Raw genomic sequence first — 16,235 nt, 5'->3', positions numbered from 1 at the left:
TTTCCACATAAGGAGATAGCATTTATTTTAATTTAACTCACATTTCATTTTAGACCAATTACTTATGACTGAGCCTTTATATTAGTTCCCAGGGTTTAAATAGATGTAGTTGACATCAGTAAATTTTGTTTGGCAGTATTTGATAGGATGTCTGTGAAATAGTTTTGAAGGACTTTTGGGTACGGTTTAACTTAAGCACCATTGCTTGTATAAATTAGAGCCCATCTCAAAGACCCTAATCTAATTTGTAAAGAAAATAGAGAAGTTTATACTTGATTTTGAATTGGGAAATTACATAAAGATTAAGACATCTCAGTTTCCTGCTTCAAGGGAATTCAGAAGTAAAATATAAACCTCAATGGAAAATGGTATTACTTTTGTATTCCATATATTCCATGTTCCATTTTCTCGAACCTTGAGTGTTAATCTTTTTTTTCCCCAATTTTTTTTATTGCGGTAAAATACACAAAAAATTTGCTGTTGTAACCGTTTTTAAGTGTATGGTTCAGTGACATTAAGTCCATTTATATTGTGCAATCATCACCACCATCCATCTGTAGGACTCTTTGATCTTACAAAACTGAACCTCTGTACCCATTCAACAGCAACTCCTGTTCCTACTTCCTCACAGCCCCAGGTGCCCACCATTCTGCTTTCTGTTTCTGAATTTGATTATTCTAGGATCCTCATATAAGTGGAATCATACAGTATTTACCTTTTAGTGAGTGGCTTATTTGAATGGTAGTCTTTTTTTCTTACCTTTTCAGTAGCAGTTCTAGTTTCTTAATTGTTTTTCAGTTAGTTAATGAGGGAGAGGTGAAAGCCTTTTGGGGGCAAGTTGTGTAAGCAAGACCTATTTATTATTGGCCTTTTGATAAATCAGTAGCTCATGTTTGGCTTGTGCTAAAAAGCGTCCTGTAACTTCTCAGCAGAACAGGTTGGTGAAGCTCTAGCAAGTTTGTACAGCCTTGGGCTTTATGGGAACATTGTGTGAAAACAGTGAGGTAGAGTTCTTAAAACTGCATATACTACAATTTGAGCAGTAAGGAAAATAACTTCTAATATCTCACTTATATTTGTTGCTGTTGTTTATTTTTTTAGCCAGAAACAATTTCAGCATTCACTTCTGATCCAGCACTTCTGTCATTTGCTGAATATTTCTGCAAACCAACTGTGAATATGGGTCAGGTATGTATCATATATTTTGCTCAGCTGCCAGACTACAATTTGTTCTTACATTTATCTGTGGACACCACCAAAAAACCCTGTAATATCCATACCTATCTTTGAGGTTGATGACGTGCCTTGGGTACATTGGATGATTTTTGCTTGGCAAATGCAGATTTTTCATAGTCTAAAACTATTAAATTCAGTAACTCCCTACCTTGTAGAAGAAACAACTTAAAATTTCTAAGATGTTAATTTCAGTAGGTGATATTTTCTTATGTGCATTCTTGTACTGATTGATATTTTCAGTGTTTACTATCTCTTATTTTTACATAATTTTATTGTTTTCTCTGCATTTTATAACTTTTTTTCTATTGGTCATAAAACTGTTGTTCTCTTCAGGATTCAAAGGGTGCCCAGCAGATCTTTTATTTAATCCAAAGCTTGGATGTAGGAATTTGATATCTGGGATTGATGGCCTGTTGCCTATAAGTGTGTGTAGCTCCAGGAAAATTTTTCAGGCTCTCCAAAAGGCATTTTCCTTGTTTCTAGAAGTAGGATTATGATAGAACCTACCTTATGTTGTTGTTTTGAGGGTTAAGTGAGACAATTGTAACCCCTTTAACTTACTGAATCTTGACTATTTTTTAGACATTTTGCTCAGTATTTTATTTAATTTTCTTATTGGATTCCGACTCTGAGGGTAGGTACTTTATCATTCCAGGTTTACAGGTGAGGAAACTGCCACTCAGATATCACATGCCTAAGATCACACAGCTAGTAAGGGCTGGGCATGCATTCAGGGCCGCAGGTTTCTGATGAAGTCCGTGCCTGCCCTTAAGCCTAGCTGGATTTGGTTGTGCTGTCTCCTCCATACCTGTTCTGCTCAGTGTTTGTACTGCATCTTTGTAGATGTTGGGTTTTCTTTCTGGATCTTGCTCTTGCCAGCCTAACCCAAGGCACATCTCTGTGGTGTCCTGTCTGCTCATTTTACCCCAGCTGATCCTTCCTCTCCTCACAGCACTTATATCCATAACTGTCCCTTGGGACTTAATTTTATTATATTTTATTGATGTTTAGTGTTACATTCACTGTGATTTCATAAAGAGATACCTATTTTACCTTATATATTATTGACTGTAGAGCTTAAGAATGGGCCATAGTAGTTGCTATACAATGTGGAATTGATTTTGGAATATACACTGATGTGCTACAAAAAGTTTCTAATTTTCCACAGAAACAGGAAATTCTGGATCTGTTTTCTTCAGTACTGTATGAATGTGTTACTCAGGAGACCCCAGAGATGTTGCCTGCATACATAGCAATGGATCAGGTATGGTTCAAAAAACAGTCCAATTCTGATGACATTTCTACTGTATTTTAAATAACATACTGAACAGTGAGGTAAGGTTCCCTGTGTGTCCATCTTTTTGGTTTCTCATTTGCTTTTAGAAATTCAGAAAAGGAAACCTTATAAAACTTGAAAGCTGTATGTATAACAAAAAAGCTTAGAACTTATAATGACAGGAATGCCCCCTGGTGGGCTGTCTTACTCTAGAGTTCCCATTCTCCCCTTTTTTTCTCTTTCCTTGACTAGCAGAGGAAGAGCACGTTCCCTCCCTTTCTCCCCTAGCATCCTCCAGTGGTCTCTTGCCTCCTTCCTGACAAAGCCTCTTCATGGAAAAGATATGCGAATGAGCAGTGAGTGAACAAACAGTGCCCTAGTGATGGCAGTAATGTGAAATTATGCCTGTGATTAAGTTTGCAAGAGGTTATAATATTAGTATATAGTGATTTAGGAAGCTAGAGTTCATTTTTTTATTATTATGTTTTATCATTTATTATTACGTTCAGTTAGCCACTGTATAGTACATCATTAGTTTTTGATGTAGTGTTCAGTGATTCATTAGTTGCATATAACACCCAGTGCTCATCACAACATGTGCCCTCATTAATACCCATCACTGGGCTATCCCATCACCCCACCTCCTTCCCCTCTGAGTTCATTTTTAAATTTCTCTTGTGTTATTGCTGTTTTAAAAGAACCTAAAAGTGGTAATGCAGAAAATGATGCTTAACTGCTTCCCTAAAGGATCAGACCAATTTATTCACTTTAGGTTATTAGTAATACATATGACTTTTTTTTTTTAATTAACATATAATGTATTATTTGTTTCAGGTACAGGTCTGTGATTCGTCAATCTTACACAATTCACAGCGCTTACCATAGCACATACCCTCTTCAATGTCCATCACCCGGCCTTGTTTCCTGAGATTAAGAGTTTCTTATGGATTGTCTTCCTCTCTGGTTTCATCTTGTTTCAGAGAAAGACAATTATCATATGCTCTCACTGATATGAGGAATTTGAGAAACAAAATATGACTTTTTAGTAGTATACCTTTCAGACCCAAAATTGCAGTTAAGCTAAGCCAGTAGTTTTTTAACTTGGCTTAAATTTGTATGAGGAATCTTAAAAATACAGATCTTCAAATCCCATTCTGTATCATCTCCTGAATCAGAATTTCTGGGATGAGTTCCAGGTCTGTGGTTTTAAACAATTCTTTAAGTGAGTGTGACATGATGAGTTCACAGATAAGCATGTGGGACTCAGTGTCTAAAACCAAAGGAAGTAATTCCTAATGGCAAAATAATCTCTATTGAAAAGTAGGAAAATGACATTTAGGCAGGGGAGAATTCCTCAAAACCTGAAAATCATATTTTGTTAAGTAATATTCTTATCAAAAGGCAAGTTCTAATATAACCAGATAGGCCCAGAATGGCATTATTGTCTGATATCCATCCACATGTTTTAATTGGAAAGTATGATTATGTGATATCCACACTGACATTGCTTCTCACAGGGCCTCTCCAGATAGCAGCCAAGTAATGAGTTGTTTTTCTTTTGTTGGCTCAAAGTGTTCCCTTTTTATGCTCTGAACCTTTATCCCTTCACTGTCATGAGCAGGTGTCTACAAAAGGACATCCCTGCTGGTTGCAGCCATGGTGACTTTGCAGATGGGTCCCAAGAGCAGTATTATCAGTAATATTGTTTTGCCTTCTGACCCCTGGGATCCCTGGCCATGTCATTGTACTCCACTTGGGTTTCTCAGAGGTGACTGGCAGTAGACCTAGTGGGTCTTCATTTTTCAGAGTCATTGAGCCAAGAATGAGCTCATTTGCATTTGTTGCTTTTATCCAAAAGCTGTTTATGTGGGGACCATATTGAAGAGAGTGGACATGTATCTGCACCTAGTGGAGGGTTCCTCTGTGGGGCTGACTACATCAAAACATGGAATGGATTCCCCTCTGCTCTTTATTGATATATGAGCCATATTTTAAAAATCCTCCATTATACAACTCTGAGGAAGAGACCATTAGAGCAATTTCACTCTTCCTTTCACTAAGTGGACTGCTGTTCCTTTTGTCTCTTCAAGGCTATGAGAAGACTAGGAAGAAGAGAAATGTCTGAGACATCTGAACTTTGGCAGATAAAGTTGGTGTTAGAGTTTTTCAGCTCCAGGAGCCACCAGGAGCGACTGCAGAACCACCCTAAGCGTGGGCTCTTTATGAACTCTGAGTTCCTCCCTGTTGTAAAATGCACTATTGATAATACTCTGGACCAGTGGCTACAAGGTAATAATAGCATTGTGCCCAGTGCTTTTTTATTTTTTTATTTCTTTAAATTCTTTCTTTAAATTCAGTTTAGTTAACATATAGTGTATTATTAGTCTGAGGGGTAGAATTTAGTGATTCATCAGTTATGTATAACACCCAGTGCTCATAACATCAAGTGCCCTCCTTGATGCCCATCACCCAATTACCCCATCCTCTCACCCACTTCCCCTCCAGCAACCCTCAGTATGTTTCCTAGAGTTAAGCATCTCTTATGGTTGTCTCCCTCTCTATTTTCATCTTATTTTATTTTTCCTTTCCTTCCCCTGAGGTCAACGGCTGTTTTCTTCCCAGTTTTTGTACCTCTGCCCTGTGTACACTGAAAACTTGATATGTGCTTAGGGTGAATGTTTGTTTTACCAGCTCTGTGAGTCAGTCAGTGGGAACCTGGGACATCATGTGACTATGGCTTGGAAGTACAGACTTGTGATTGCAGGGGAATTGTGAAGTTACTCCTAATAGTGTAGAAGTAATTGTGCCTCACATGAAGCAAATGATGGGCCTTTTGATTTTTGGAAACCTGTCTGATGTTTGATGTATGTCTGAAATTGAGTTTTAGTGAACTTCTTGCTCCTTTTGTTTTCTTCAGTTCATTCAAACATACCTGAAAGCAACCTGTTTGGGGTAAATACTAACCCTAGGAATAGCAGTAGTAATAATTCTTGATGTTTTAAAGCTGTTAGTAGTCAGTAGAACCTGCATTTGAATATGATTAAGGTAAAAACTATCTACTGTAATATTAGGGAATAAATTTCTGAAAAAAAAAACTGGATTGTGAGAGGTATACATGGAAAACAGCAATTTCAGACTTCTAGTGTTTGATTAACACCTACATTGTTCTATCATTTTCTCTTAGAATTTGAAAGATTATGTAGTTTTAAAATGTTTTTTAAAATTTCAATTTTATTCTCATTTTTTTGGGAAAAATAAAAGTTATTATATAAGTTTTGATATTTTGTTTATATTCAGTTCAGCATTTGATTGCCTATGGCAGACCTTTGCTGTTGATAAGAAGTATGTCCTTAAACCTTTGCAGAGTCTCTGATTTGTACATTTCATATCAGTAATGAAACTTTGGCAGTGACTACAGCAGTCTCTATAATAGTGCCCTGAATTACTTTTTTTCTTATTACTCTTTAGGGCATTTGATAGTTTACAACATTGCTCTCTACCAAATTTGACTTGCTGCTGTGATTGCCAAAAATATGCATTTATTTTTTAGTGAAGAACCATCACTTTTAAATTGAAGTAAAATTGATTCCAAGTTTGCATTGGTTTTAATATAATGCATTATATTAGTTTCATGTGTATATCATCATAATTTGATATTTGTATATACAGCAAAGTGATCACCATAGTAAGTCTAGTTACAGTTACCATCCATCACCATACATTTGACTCCCTTCACCCTTTTTATCTACCTCTAGCCCCCTTCCCCTGTGATAACCACCACTCTGTTCTTTGTATCTATGAGTTTTGTATTTTAGGTTCCATATATACACGAAATCATATGGTATTTGTCTTTCTCTGTCTGACTTATCTCACTTAGCATAGTACCCTCAAGGCCCATCCACGTTATTGCAGATGGCAAGATTTCATTCGTTTATATGGCACAGTATTCCATTGTGTATATATACCATATCTTTATCCATTCATCCATTGATGAACACTTAAGTTGTTCCGTATTTTGGCTGTGGTAAATAATGCTGCAACTAACTGAATATCTTTTTGATTTAGTGTTTTTGTTTTCTTTGGATAAATACCCAGCAGTGAAATTGCTGGATTATATGGTAGATCGATTTTTAATTTTTTGAGGAACCTCTGTACTGTTTTTCCTAGCATGTGCACCAGTTTGCATTCCCAACAACAGTGCAAGACAGTTCCCTTTTCTCCACATTCTCTCCAATACTTGTTATTTCCTGCCTTTTTGATAATAGCCATTCTAACAAGTGTGAGGTGATATCTCATTGTGGTTTTGATTTGCATTTCTCTGATAATTGGTGATAATGAACATCTTTCATGAGTCTGTTGGACATCTTTATGCTTTCCTTGAAAAAAATGTCTATTTGGATTCCCTGAACATTTTTTTTTAAAGATTTTTTAATTTAATTATTTGACAGAGAGAGGAGGAGAGAGAGAGAGAGCGCAAGCAGGGGGAGCAACAGGCAGAGGGAGAAGCAGACTCCCTGTAGAGCAGGGAGCCCGATATGGGGCTTGATCCCAGGACCCAGAGATCATGACCTGAGCTGAAGGCAGACGCTTAACTGATTGAGCCACCCAGGTTCCCCTCCCTGCACATTTTTTAAAAAGATTTATTTATTTTAGAGAGAGAGAGCATGCGAGTAGGGGGAGGGGCAGAGGGAGAGAGAGAGAGACTCTTAAACAGACTCCCTGCTGAGTGTGGAACCCCACATGGGGCTCGATCTCCTGACCCTGAGGTCACGACCTGAGCCAAAATCAAGGGTTGGATGCTTATCCAGCTGAGCTATCCAGGCACTCCCTGCACATTTTTTTTTAAAGATTTTATTTATTTATTTGACAGAGATAGACACAGTGAGAGAGGGAACACAAGCAAGGGGGGGTTGGAGAGGGAGAAGCAGGCTTCCCGTGGAGCAGAGAGCCCGATGTGGGACTCGATCCCAGGACCCTGGGACCATGACCTGAGCCGAAGGCAGTTGCTTAACGACTGAGCCACCCAGGCGCCCCCATGCACATTTTTTACTTGGATCTTTTTTTCTGTTGAGTTTGAGTTTTTTTATATATTTTGGGTATTAACCTCTTATTTAATATATGATTTGCAGATTTTTTTTTAATTTAGTAGGTTGCTTTTTCATTTTGTTGATTGTTTCCTTTGCTGTGCAGAAGCTTTTTACATAGTCCAACTTGTTTAATTTTGCTTTTGTTGCCTTTGTTTTGGGAGTCAATTCCAAAAATTCAACACCAAAGAATGATGTCAAGGATCTTTACTTGCCTTTGTTTTTTTCTCGGGGTTTTATGGTTTCAGGTCTCACAGGTTGTTAATCCATTTTGAGTTATTTTTGTATATAGTGTAAGATGGTCCAGTTTCATTCTTCATGTGGCTATCCAATTTTCCCATCCCCATTTATTGAAGAGACTATCCTTTCCCCATTGTATATTCTTAACTCCTTTGTTCTAAATTAATTGACCTTACATGTGTGTGTTAGTTTCTGGGCTCTCTGTTCTGTTCCATTGATGTATGTGCATTTATGCTGATACCAACTATTTGGCTAGGACTTGCACTACTATGTTGAATTAAAGTGGCAAGAGTGGGCATCCTTGTCTTGTTCTTTGTCTTAGAAGAAAAGCTGTTAGCTATTCATAGTTGAGTATGATATTAACTATGGCTTTGTCCTATGTGGCCTTTATTGTGTTATGTTGAGGTACATTTCTTCTATATCCACTTTGTTGAGTGTTTTTATCATAAATGGACGTTGAATTTTGTTAAATGCTTTTTCTGTATCTATTAAGATGATCATGTTATTTTTAGCCTTTGTTTTTTTTTATTTGAAGTAGTTTATTGATTATCATTAGATGTAATGTTTAAAATGTTTTAAAGATGAACGGTTTTAAAGTAACATAGAAAAATCAAAATAAATGAGACTATTCTACATTTGGAATAGGGAAATAATGATTTCCTCTTAGTTTATTAATAATTGCTTAATTATCCTTTGTTTTGTTATTGTGCTGTATCACTTTGATTTGTAGATGTTAAACCATCTTTGCATTCCTGGAATAAATCCCACTTGGTTGTGGTGTGTGTGATCCTTTTTTAAAATATTGTGTTTTGTTGTTATTGTGGCTGTTTTGAGGAACTAAAAAAGAATTTATTTATTGAGGGTAAGAGGATGCAAGCAATATAAAAATCAAAAGTTTATCTAGCTTTCACTGTCTTTTCTTTCTCTGTTTGTCAAATGTTAGATTTTACTTGTACATTTTCTGAGGATCCTGATCTGTTCAGTCAATCCTTTATACAGGCAGAATCTGTGGGGCAGATTCCTTAAGAGACCCTTAAGAGTCCTTAAGAGACCCTTTGGGAGAATTCTCATCAGGCAGGAATGTTGCTCAATGCCTCCTACTTCTTTCTCTTCTGCTTCATGTATACTACAAAATACTCATTACATGCGATGGTGAGCCCAGCAATTAGTGAAAAGAAGCTCTGGAAGTCCACTTTCCCATCTCGGCACTGGTCCAGGTCCAGGTTCTTCATTATTTTGTCCACAGCCAGAGAGTCTTTCTGATTTTCCAGATATCCAGGGAACTGCTTTTCCATGAGTACTCTCAGGTTCTCCTTTGGTAAATAGCCTTTATCCCCAGCAAACTTGTGGAACATGAACATCATGGTTTCCATGGCATGTTCCATTTGAGATAGTATTTTGGTGAGGTCTTTTGAAACCTTGGCCAGAGGTACGGTGGGGACCCCTTTTGATGTATTGTTGAATTCAGTTTGCTAATATTTTGTTGTTTGTAAGTTTCTTTTTTTGTGGTGTCCTTGTCTGGTTTTGGTGGTAGGTTAATGCTTGTAAAATGAGTTTGAAAGCATTCTCTTCTCCAGTTTTTGGGAAGAATTTGAGAAAGATAGATAGATGTTGAATTTTCTTTGAATGTTTGGTAGAATTCACCAGTGAAGCCATCTGGTCCTGGACTTTGCTTATTGGGAGGTTTTAGATTACCAGTTCAGTCTCTTTACTAGTAATCAGTCTATTCAGATTTTCTATTTCTTTATGTTTCAGTCTTAGAAGATGTATGTTTCTAGGACTTTATCCATTTCTTCTAGGTGGTCTCATTTGTTGGTGTGTAGTTGTTCATAGTAGTCTCTTATGATTGTATTTTTTTGGTATCAGTTATAATTTCTCTTCTCCCTTCTCTTATGGGGCTGTTAAATATGTTGCTTTCCCTCCCTAGAACTTTTCTCTTTTATTCTCTGTCTACTCAACTTATATTCATTCTTACAGCCTCAAATTAAGTGCCCCTTTCTCATAGGCCTTCTAAGACCACATTACTTCAGGCAACTTCCATGCCATTTTTTTTTTTAAATTTTTTATTTATTTGCGAGAGAGAGAATGAGAGACAGAGAGCATGAGAGGGAGGAGGGTCAGAGGGAGAAGCAGACTCCCCGCTGAGCAGGGAGCCCGATGTGGGACTCGATCCTGGGACTCCAGGATCATGACCCAAGCTGAAGGCAGTCGCCCAACCAACTGAGCCACCCAGGCGCCCCCTTCCATGCCATTTTATTTCTTTCTGCCTCCCTCCCTCCCTATCTTTTCCCCTTCCCCTCCCCCTTCCTCTCCCTCAGCTTTTCTTTATGTATCAAAATGCCTTTGTCTACAGGTAATAGAGGGCCTAACTCAACCTGGCTTAAACAATAAGGACACATATAAGCTTACATTATTGGAATAGGTAAGGTGGTCTAAGGGTCATCTTATTTTAGTGTCTTCAGCTCTATTTCTCTGAGGTTCCATTATTTATACTCTGTGCCATGGCTTTATCCTCAGAATGCTTTTTCTCATGGTAATAAAATGGCTGTTCCTTGCCTCAAGCTCAGCGTTTTGCAGAGGAAGAATAGAATTGCTTCTAGGAGTGTTGCCATAATAGTGAGGAAGTTTCTTTCTCAGACGCCTCTAGCAAAGAGACATCTCCTCATGTCTCTGGCTTGAATTGGAACTCATGCACATTGCTCAGTCAGTCCCTGTGGCAGAGAATGTCTCTTACTGAATAGCTTAGGTCTGCCAGTTTCTGAACCAATCACTGTGTTGAGAATGGGATTGCCTTGATTGTCCTGGAACAGTGGTTCTCAAAGTGCGCTCTCTGGGGCAGCAGTAGCATCGCCTGAGAACTTGTTAGAGATGTAATTTTTCTGACCCCATCCAAAAAACTCTGGGGATGGGGCCCACTCATCTGTTTTAATTAGCTCTCTTAGGTGATTCTGATGCGCCTTAAAGTTTGAGAAAGTCTGGCTAATAGTAATCAGGATCCAGTTCTGGAGCTGAAGTCAGTCCCATCAAATGTTATATACTGCAGGGAAGAAGGGTCGTAAAATGGGTGTTTGGAGAGACAGCCTCAGTGACCACTACCCCTTTATAGCACTCATCACAATTTCTAATTATGCATTTGTTTGTGTTGTTATTTGTGTAATGTCTCTGTCCCTTACAACACTTCATACTCTGTGGTGACAGGCACTCTGTCTGGCTTACCACTGTAGCCCTAATGCCCAGCATAGTACCTGTCCAGTGTATGGTAAGTACTTAATGAGTTCTGGATGAGAAAATAAATTGCTTCAGTTCCATTTGTGTTCTCTCACAGCTGGGGGTGATATGTGTGTGCACGCCTACCTCAGTGGGCAGCCCTTTGAGGAATCTCAGCTGAGCATGCTGGCTTGTTTCCTTGTCTACCACTCAGTACCAGCTCCATGGCACCTGCCGTCTATAGGACTAGAAGGTAATTGCAGATCTAAATCCTCTTCAGTACCTTTATTATTGACTCACTTATTTTTTAAGTTTCTTGGTTGGAGGCACTTCTGGTGAGTTATTTTCTCTAGTTAGGTTTTGGTCTTCATTCATGTTTGGCTGTTAAGAACTTTTTCTAAAAAGATGATCTGAACTTTATACATGCATAAACTTTTATTTACATTCAGAAAAGGATGGGTTCTTCTTCAGAGAGCCCCAAACACCAGTATATACTAATAAATAAATTAAATGGTTATGTTATTTTTCTTTCTTAACTTTTATTAAAGTTATTTTTATTTTTATTTTTTGGGGTTTTAGTTTGGATGTTTCTTTTTAATCACATAATCTTAATTTCTAATATTATAAAGCTTTAAAATGACCAGGTACCTGATTTTATATGAATTTGAAAGTTTTTGTAATACAGAGTTTAAAATATTAGCACCTCACTATATTTTTCAGAATATGTAATCAGATATGGAGTTTGCCCAGTAACCTGAATCATAAAATATAATTAATTCAGAGCACCTTTATTATCACTTTCAAATTTCTGCTTATTGAGGATTCAAAAATTGTTTTTAAGAAGAGCAAAGATTGCTCCATTTAATCATTTAAAATTTAATAACATTACTAGTTTATTGCTGTTTTGATCTCAGATAAAAATGCACTATCTAGAGACTTCTAGTTATAGCCATGATGGAATTGCTTATATTGGACTGACTCTCACACAAAAACAAATATAAAAGTTTGACAAACTACATAAAACAGTTATTTAAAGGAATTGGTAGCAACCATGCTGGCCAGACTTGATTGAGGGGCCACAATCCCCGTGAGAAGGGAAGCATAATGAGGAAACTCCATATTTACTCTGGCTTTCTCCCAAAGGCATTTGTCAGTTCATAGCACAAGAAGTAGAGTCCCAGCAAAAGGCAGCGGTGCTGCTGGGCAGAGTAGCCAGAGGTTGGGTTAACAATTGCCTGAGAATCTAGAACTTGAGTTAAATCCCTGGTAGGAGGGAATAATAATAATAACTCAAAAACCTGGACGTACTCTTTCCTTGAGACACATACCAAATCTTACACATGCACAGGAAATCTAACAGAAGAAATCTAGCAGAAGCCAGGAGACTAAAAATGTGAGCAAAGATTTCAGCAATAACATAGGGCCAGGGAGACAAAGGGTAGCGTTCCAGGGCTGTCAAGGTGTGAAGTGGCTCTGATAAGCATCCCAGCCATTCTGATGAAACCACAGCAGGACCAAGCCTAGGAGTAAAGGTAAAAAGTGAAATGGACAAGACCTAAAGTTAGCCTCAAGCAGAACAGAGGAGATCTGTTTGCATTCTGCCTGTCTTATAGAAGAAACCATAACCTTCTTAGGAGGAACAAAGTATATCCTGAACCTTTATACTTTTCAATACACAGTATCTAGTGTTGAATAAAAAATTAGAAGACATAACAAGAAAAAAGGTAACAGAAACTGACCTATATGTAATTTAGATATTATAGTTACTAGATTTGGATTTAAAATAACTATAACTGGCGTGCCTGGGTGGCTCAGTGGTTAAGCATCTGCCTTCAGCTCAGGTCATAATTCCAGGGTCCTGGGATTGAGCCCCACATCGGGCTCCCTGCTCCGCGGGAAGTCTGCTTCTCCCTCTCCCACTCCTCCTGCTTGTGTTCCCTCTCTCACTGTGTCTGTCTCTGTGAAATAAATAAATAAAATCTTTAAAAAAAAAAAAAGAATATTTCCAAGAAAATAGATGAAAAGATAAGAGAATTTCACCAGAAATCTGGACTCAATAAGAGTTAAATGGCAATTCTAGAATTGAAAAATATAATTGAAATTAAGAATTCAGTGTATGGATTAAGTAGCGTATCAGACGCAGCAGGTAAATGAACCAGAAGGCAGGTGTGTAGAAAGTAAACAAATTAAGCACAGAGAGGATGGATTGAAAATACAGATAAGGAAAATGGTGGAACATGGTGAAAAAGTCAAACATGCACATAGTTGAGATCCCAGAATAAGAGGAGAGAGAAATTGAGGTAGAAGCAATGTGTGAAGAGACGAAGGTTAAGAATTTTGAAAAATGGAGAATGGACATCAACTAATAGTGAACCCTAAGCAGGATAAATATGAAGAAAACCACACATAGTCACATAATAGTCAAACTACTAAAAATAAAAGAGGAAACAATTTTCAAGCATAGACTTCCATTTCCAGCCAGGATGGGGTAACAGGGATCTTATTTACTGTCCTGCGTGGAACCAAAAAGACTGGACAATGCTTATGAAGCAGTGGCTTTTGACACAGTGTATACTGGGTAATGAAGAACAGTGATCCCTGAGAGATGAAGAACAATGTGATAAGCCCTATGATTGCCCCAGCTTATAACCTTGAGAGGTTCCCAGACTGTGGGGAGGAAGCAAGAACCTAGGTGGAGCCTGGGAGACTCCGTGAGTTGAGGTGATACTGCTGAGAGTACAGGGAGGCCAGAGTAGCTAAGAGTTTACAAGATGAAATGCCAGAGAGGGGAGAGCTACACAAAGAGAGAATGTCAGACATCTGCAGAAGGTCCCCCTCAACTATCAGAAGAGCACTTACTGGTCAGCACATGCATGTGAAGAAACTATTTGAGATTGGGGGGACAACTGTCTACATGGGTTAGAGGACACATTACCAATTGCTTATACAGGTTCAGGAATAGTGCCTGTTCCCACAACTTCATAATTTAAGGGGCCATAGTTACTCAGAATGGTCTTGCTGTAGTAATGGGAAATATTTAGCTGTAGACTAAATAGACCTGAGTGTATTCTGGTCCCACCTAGCAAATCTTAAAAGCATGGCACTAAAGGATCAAACTGTTTTTCAAGAAATGTAATTCTAGAACAAAGCCCAAGAACATAGAAATACAGAAATATCCAGCACCCAACAAGGTAAAATTCACAAAGAAACAGGAAAATAGGACCTATAATGAGATGAAAAATAATTACAACAGACCTGGAATTGACACAGATGTTTGAATTAGCAGATGAGGACATTAAGACAGTTAAAAGAGGGAGTAGTTTACAATTGTATGTGGTGGGATGGAGGCAAAAAGGAAGATGATGCTTAATAGGATTTTCAGGTTATACACTTTCTACTTCTTTAGAGCAGTGGTTCTTCACCTTGACTGTGTATCAGAATCACCTGAGCAGCCTTCAGACCTCCAGATGTCCAGACTGTACTCCACATAATTATGTTGGAATCTCTTTGGGACCATGGTTGAGAACCTTTGCTTCTTAGAGGTTGAGGCATTAGATTAACTTCTGTGTTACTCATTTTAAGCCTGTGTTCTGTTTTTAGATACATACTGGAGTATATAGATTATGGTAGTTGAAAGCAGATAGGCACATTTATTAATTATATTTGAGTAATATATAATTAAATATTAATAGTTTCAGATGTGGTTACAGGTCACTGTCTGAAGTACAAAATGGATACATTTACATTTTTATATCAAATTACTTTTTACAGTGCATTTGGGAAATTAATAATTTAAATATTATCTTTGGGGAATTGTTTTCAAAGGGAAGAATGTCAGCTTTAAATGTGATTGTGTGTCTGAAGCTTCCTTGAAAGGGGTGTACAGCTGAATTTATTTAGAAGTATGACTACCCTCCCCCCCCATTTCCATTTCTTTAGGGAGCACAAGCTTTGCTGAACTCCTCTTCAAATTTAAACAGCTGAAAATGCCAGTGCGAGCTTTGCTAAGATTGGCTCCTTTGCTTCTTGGAAATCCACAGCCAATGGTTATGTGATCAGCTCTGGTGGTAAACCTACCCTGAAACGTGACTTCTGCACAAAAACATGACCCAACAACAAAGCTAAAGAAACATTTCTAAGTTTTATAATATAACTAGGGGGAAATGAGCTGCACAAACCTCAATGTATTTTAAAATCCAAGTGTTTTAAATATTCCAGATGCTCTGTTGCTGTCAGCATTAACATTATATGATACATAGAAGTGAGTTAAAATTTACTTTTGTAAATAAAGTTTTTTGGTTTGTTTTCAAAACTCTTTTTTTAGTATATGTGCTGCCAAAGCAAGCACTGTTTTCAAAACTCTTGATGATTATTTTAGTTTGGGATTTCAGAGAATAGAATAGTGGGGGCTGGGGTGGATATTCATTTTTAATCTTTCAACTATGGTGATTCAGATGAAATGACTATGTTCAAATCTGCAAGGTTTTTAAAGAAGCTCTGTCATCAAGTTTTACTTTCTGCAGCAAGAAAATGGCTTTTAGCATCTCCTCTAAGATGTCAGAGTTTTCCTGCCTAAAATTAGTGTGTACTTTCTGTGACAGTGCCAGGCATCCTCATAGTATGAGCAGTCACCTTCAACAGGAGGACAGTTACACCGTAATGAAGAATTGCTCAACGTGAAGCCTGCTCTAAGCAGAGAAATACGCAATTTCCACTATAGAGAGGTCTTCAAAAGTTGCATTTAAAAATAAATGATGGTCCATTTCCATCCAAGATTTAGAGAATGTACATCTGTATCAAGAGTTTGTAGACCAAATAATGATGAGAGATATTCACATAGAGGTGCCTCCAGCTTCAGGTTTCCCGTATAGGAAGAAGAAGACTCCCTGCTGTCCAGATCCTGACATGAGCCCTGTGCTTCCTGAGTGGCCAGTGGAACCCTAAGCTGCTAGAAACGGCAAGATTCATTCAGTGATTTCACATGTCCACATCCTGAATTTTGCTGTTTAGCTTGAAATGTAAAAATCAAAGCAAATAGAAATGTTTCCATTGAGATTTTGGCAAAAACCCATGTGACATTTGCTTCTGCAGAGGGGAAGGGGGGCGGGGAGGAGGGCATGCCTCTAGAGGCGTCTCTAGACTCAGTATTCCATCTGCATGCTTGCCCCAGGGACTTGGTCCTGCATATACAG

General features: G+C 37.9%; 2 protein-coding genes across 7 annotated transcripts in view; one reads left to right on the top strand and one right to left on the bottom strand.

Annotated features, from left to right (window-relative positions):
• Positions 1–16,129, top strand: part of ANAPC1 (anaphase promoting complex subunit 1) — a 93,517-nt gene extending 77,388 nt beyond the window's left edge. For all 6 annotated transcript variants that reach the window (XM_045884544.3, XM_064572205.1, XM_064572206.1 and 3 more), the window contains 5 exons: positions 1,102–1,188; positions 2,405–2,500; positions 4,603–4,801; positions 11,162–11,296; positions 14,983–16,129. In XM_045884544.3, the coding sequence (XP_045740500.1) occupies positions 1,102–1,188; positions 2,405–2,500; positions 4,603–4,801; positions 11,162–11,296; positions 14,983–15,098 (633 nt within the window). In that variant the 3' untranslated portion in view covers positions 15,099–16,129. The remainder of the gene's footprint in view (positions 1–1,101; positions 1,189–2,404; positions 2,501–4,602; positions 4,802–11,161; positions 11,297–14,982) is intronic.
• LOC123850673 (protein S100-A10-like) lies at positions 8,934–11,076 on the bottom strand. The gene is made up of 2 exons (XM_045883919.1): positions 11,053–11,076; positions 8,934–9,254 (listed from the first exon to the last, which is right to left on the bottom strand). Exons 1-2 carry the CDS (start codon positions 11,074–11,076, stop codon positions 8,934–8,936), a joined length of 345 nt encoding a protein of 114 aa, XP_045739875.1.
• Positions 16,130–16,235: the final 106 nt, after the last annotated feature.

The sequence above is a fragment of the Mirounga angustirostris genome, unplaced genomic scaffold, assembly GCF_029215605.1.
Source record: "Mirounga angustirostris isolate CCGP_5_RB_7025 unplaced genomic scaffold, mMirAng1.0.hap1 SCAF_10, whole genome shotgun sequence".
Classification (NCBI taxonomy): domain Eukaryota; kingdom Metazoa; phylum Chordata; class Mammalia; order Carnivora; family Phocidae; genus Mirounga; species Mirounga angustirostris.
The sequence above is the reverse complement of the archived record's forward strand: the minus strand, read 5'-3'. Positions and strand labels throughout refer to the sequence as shown.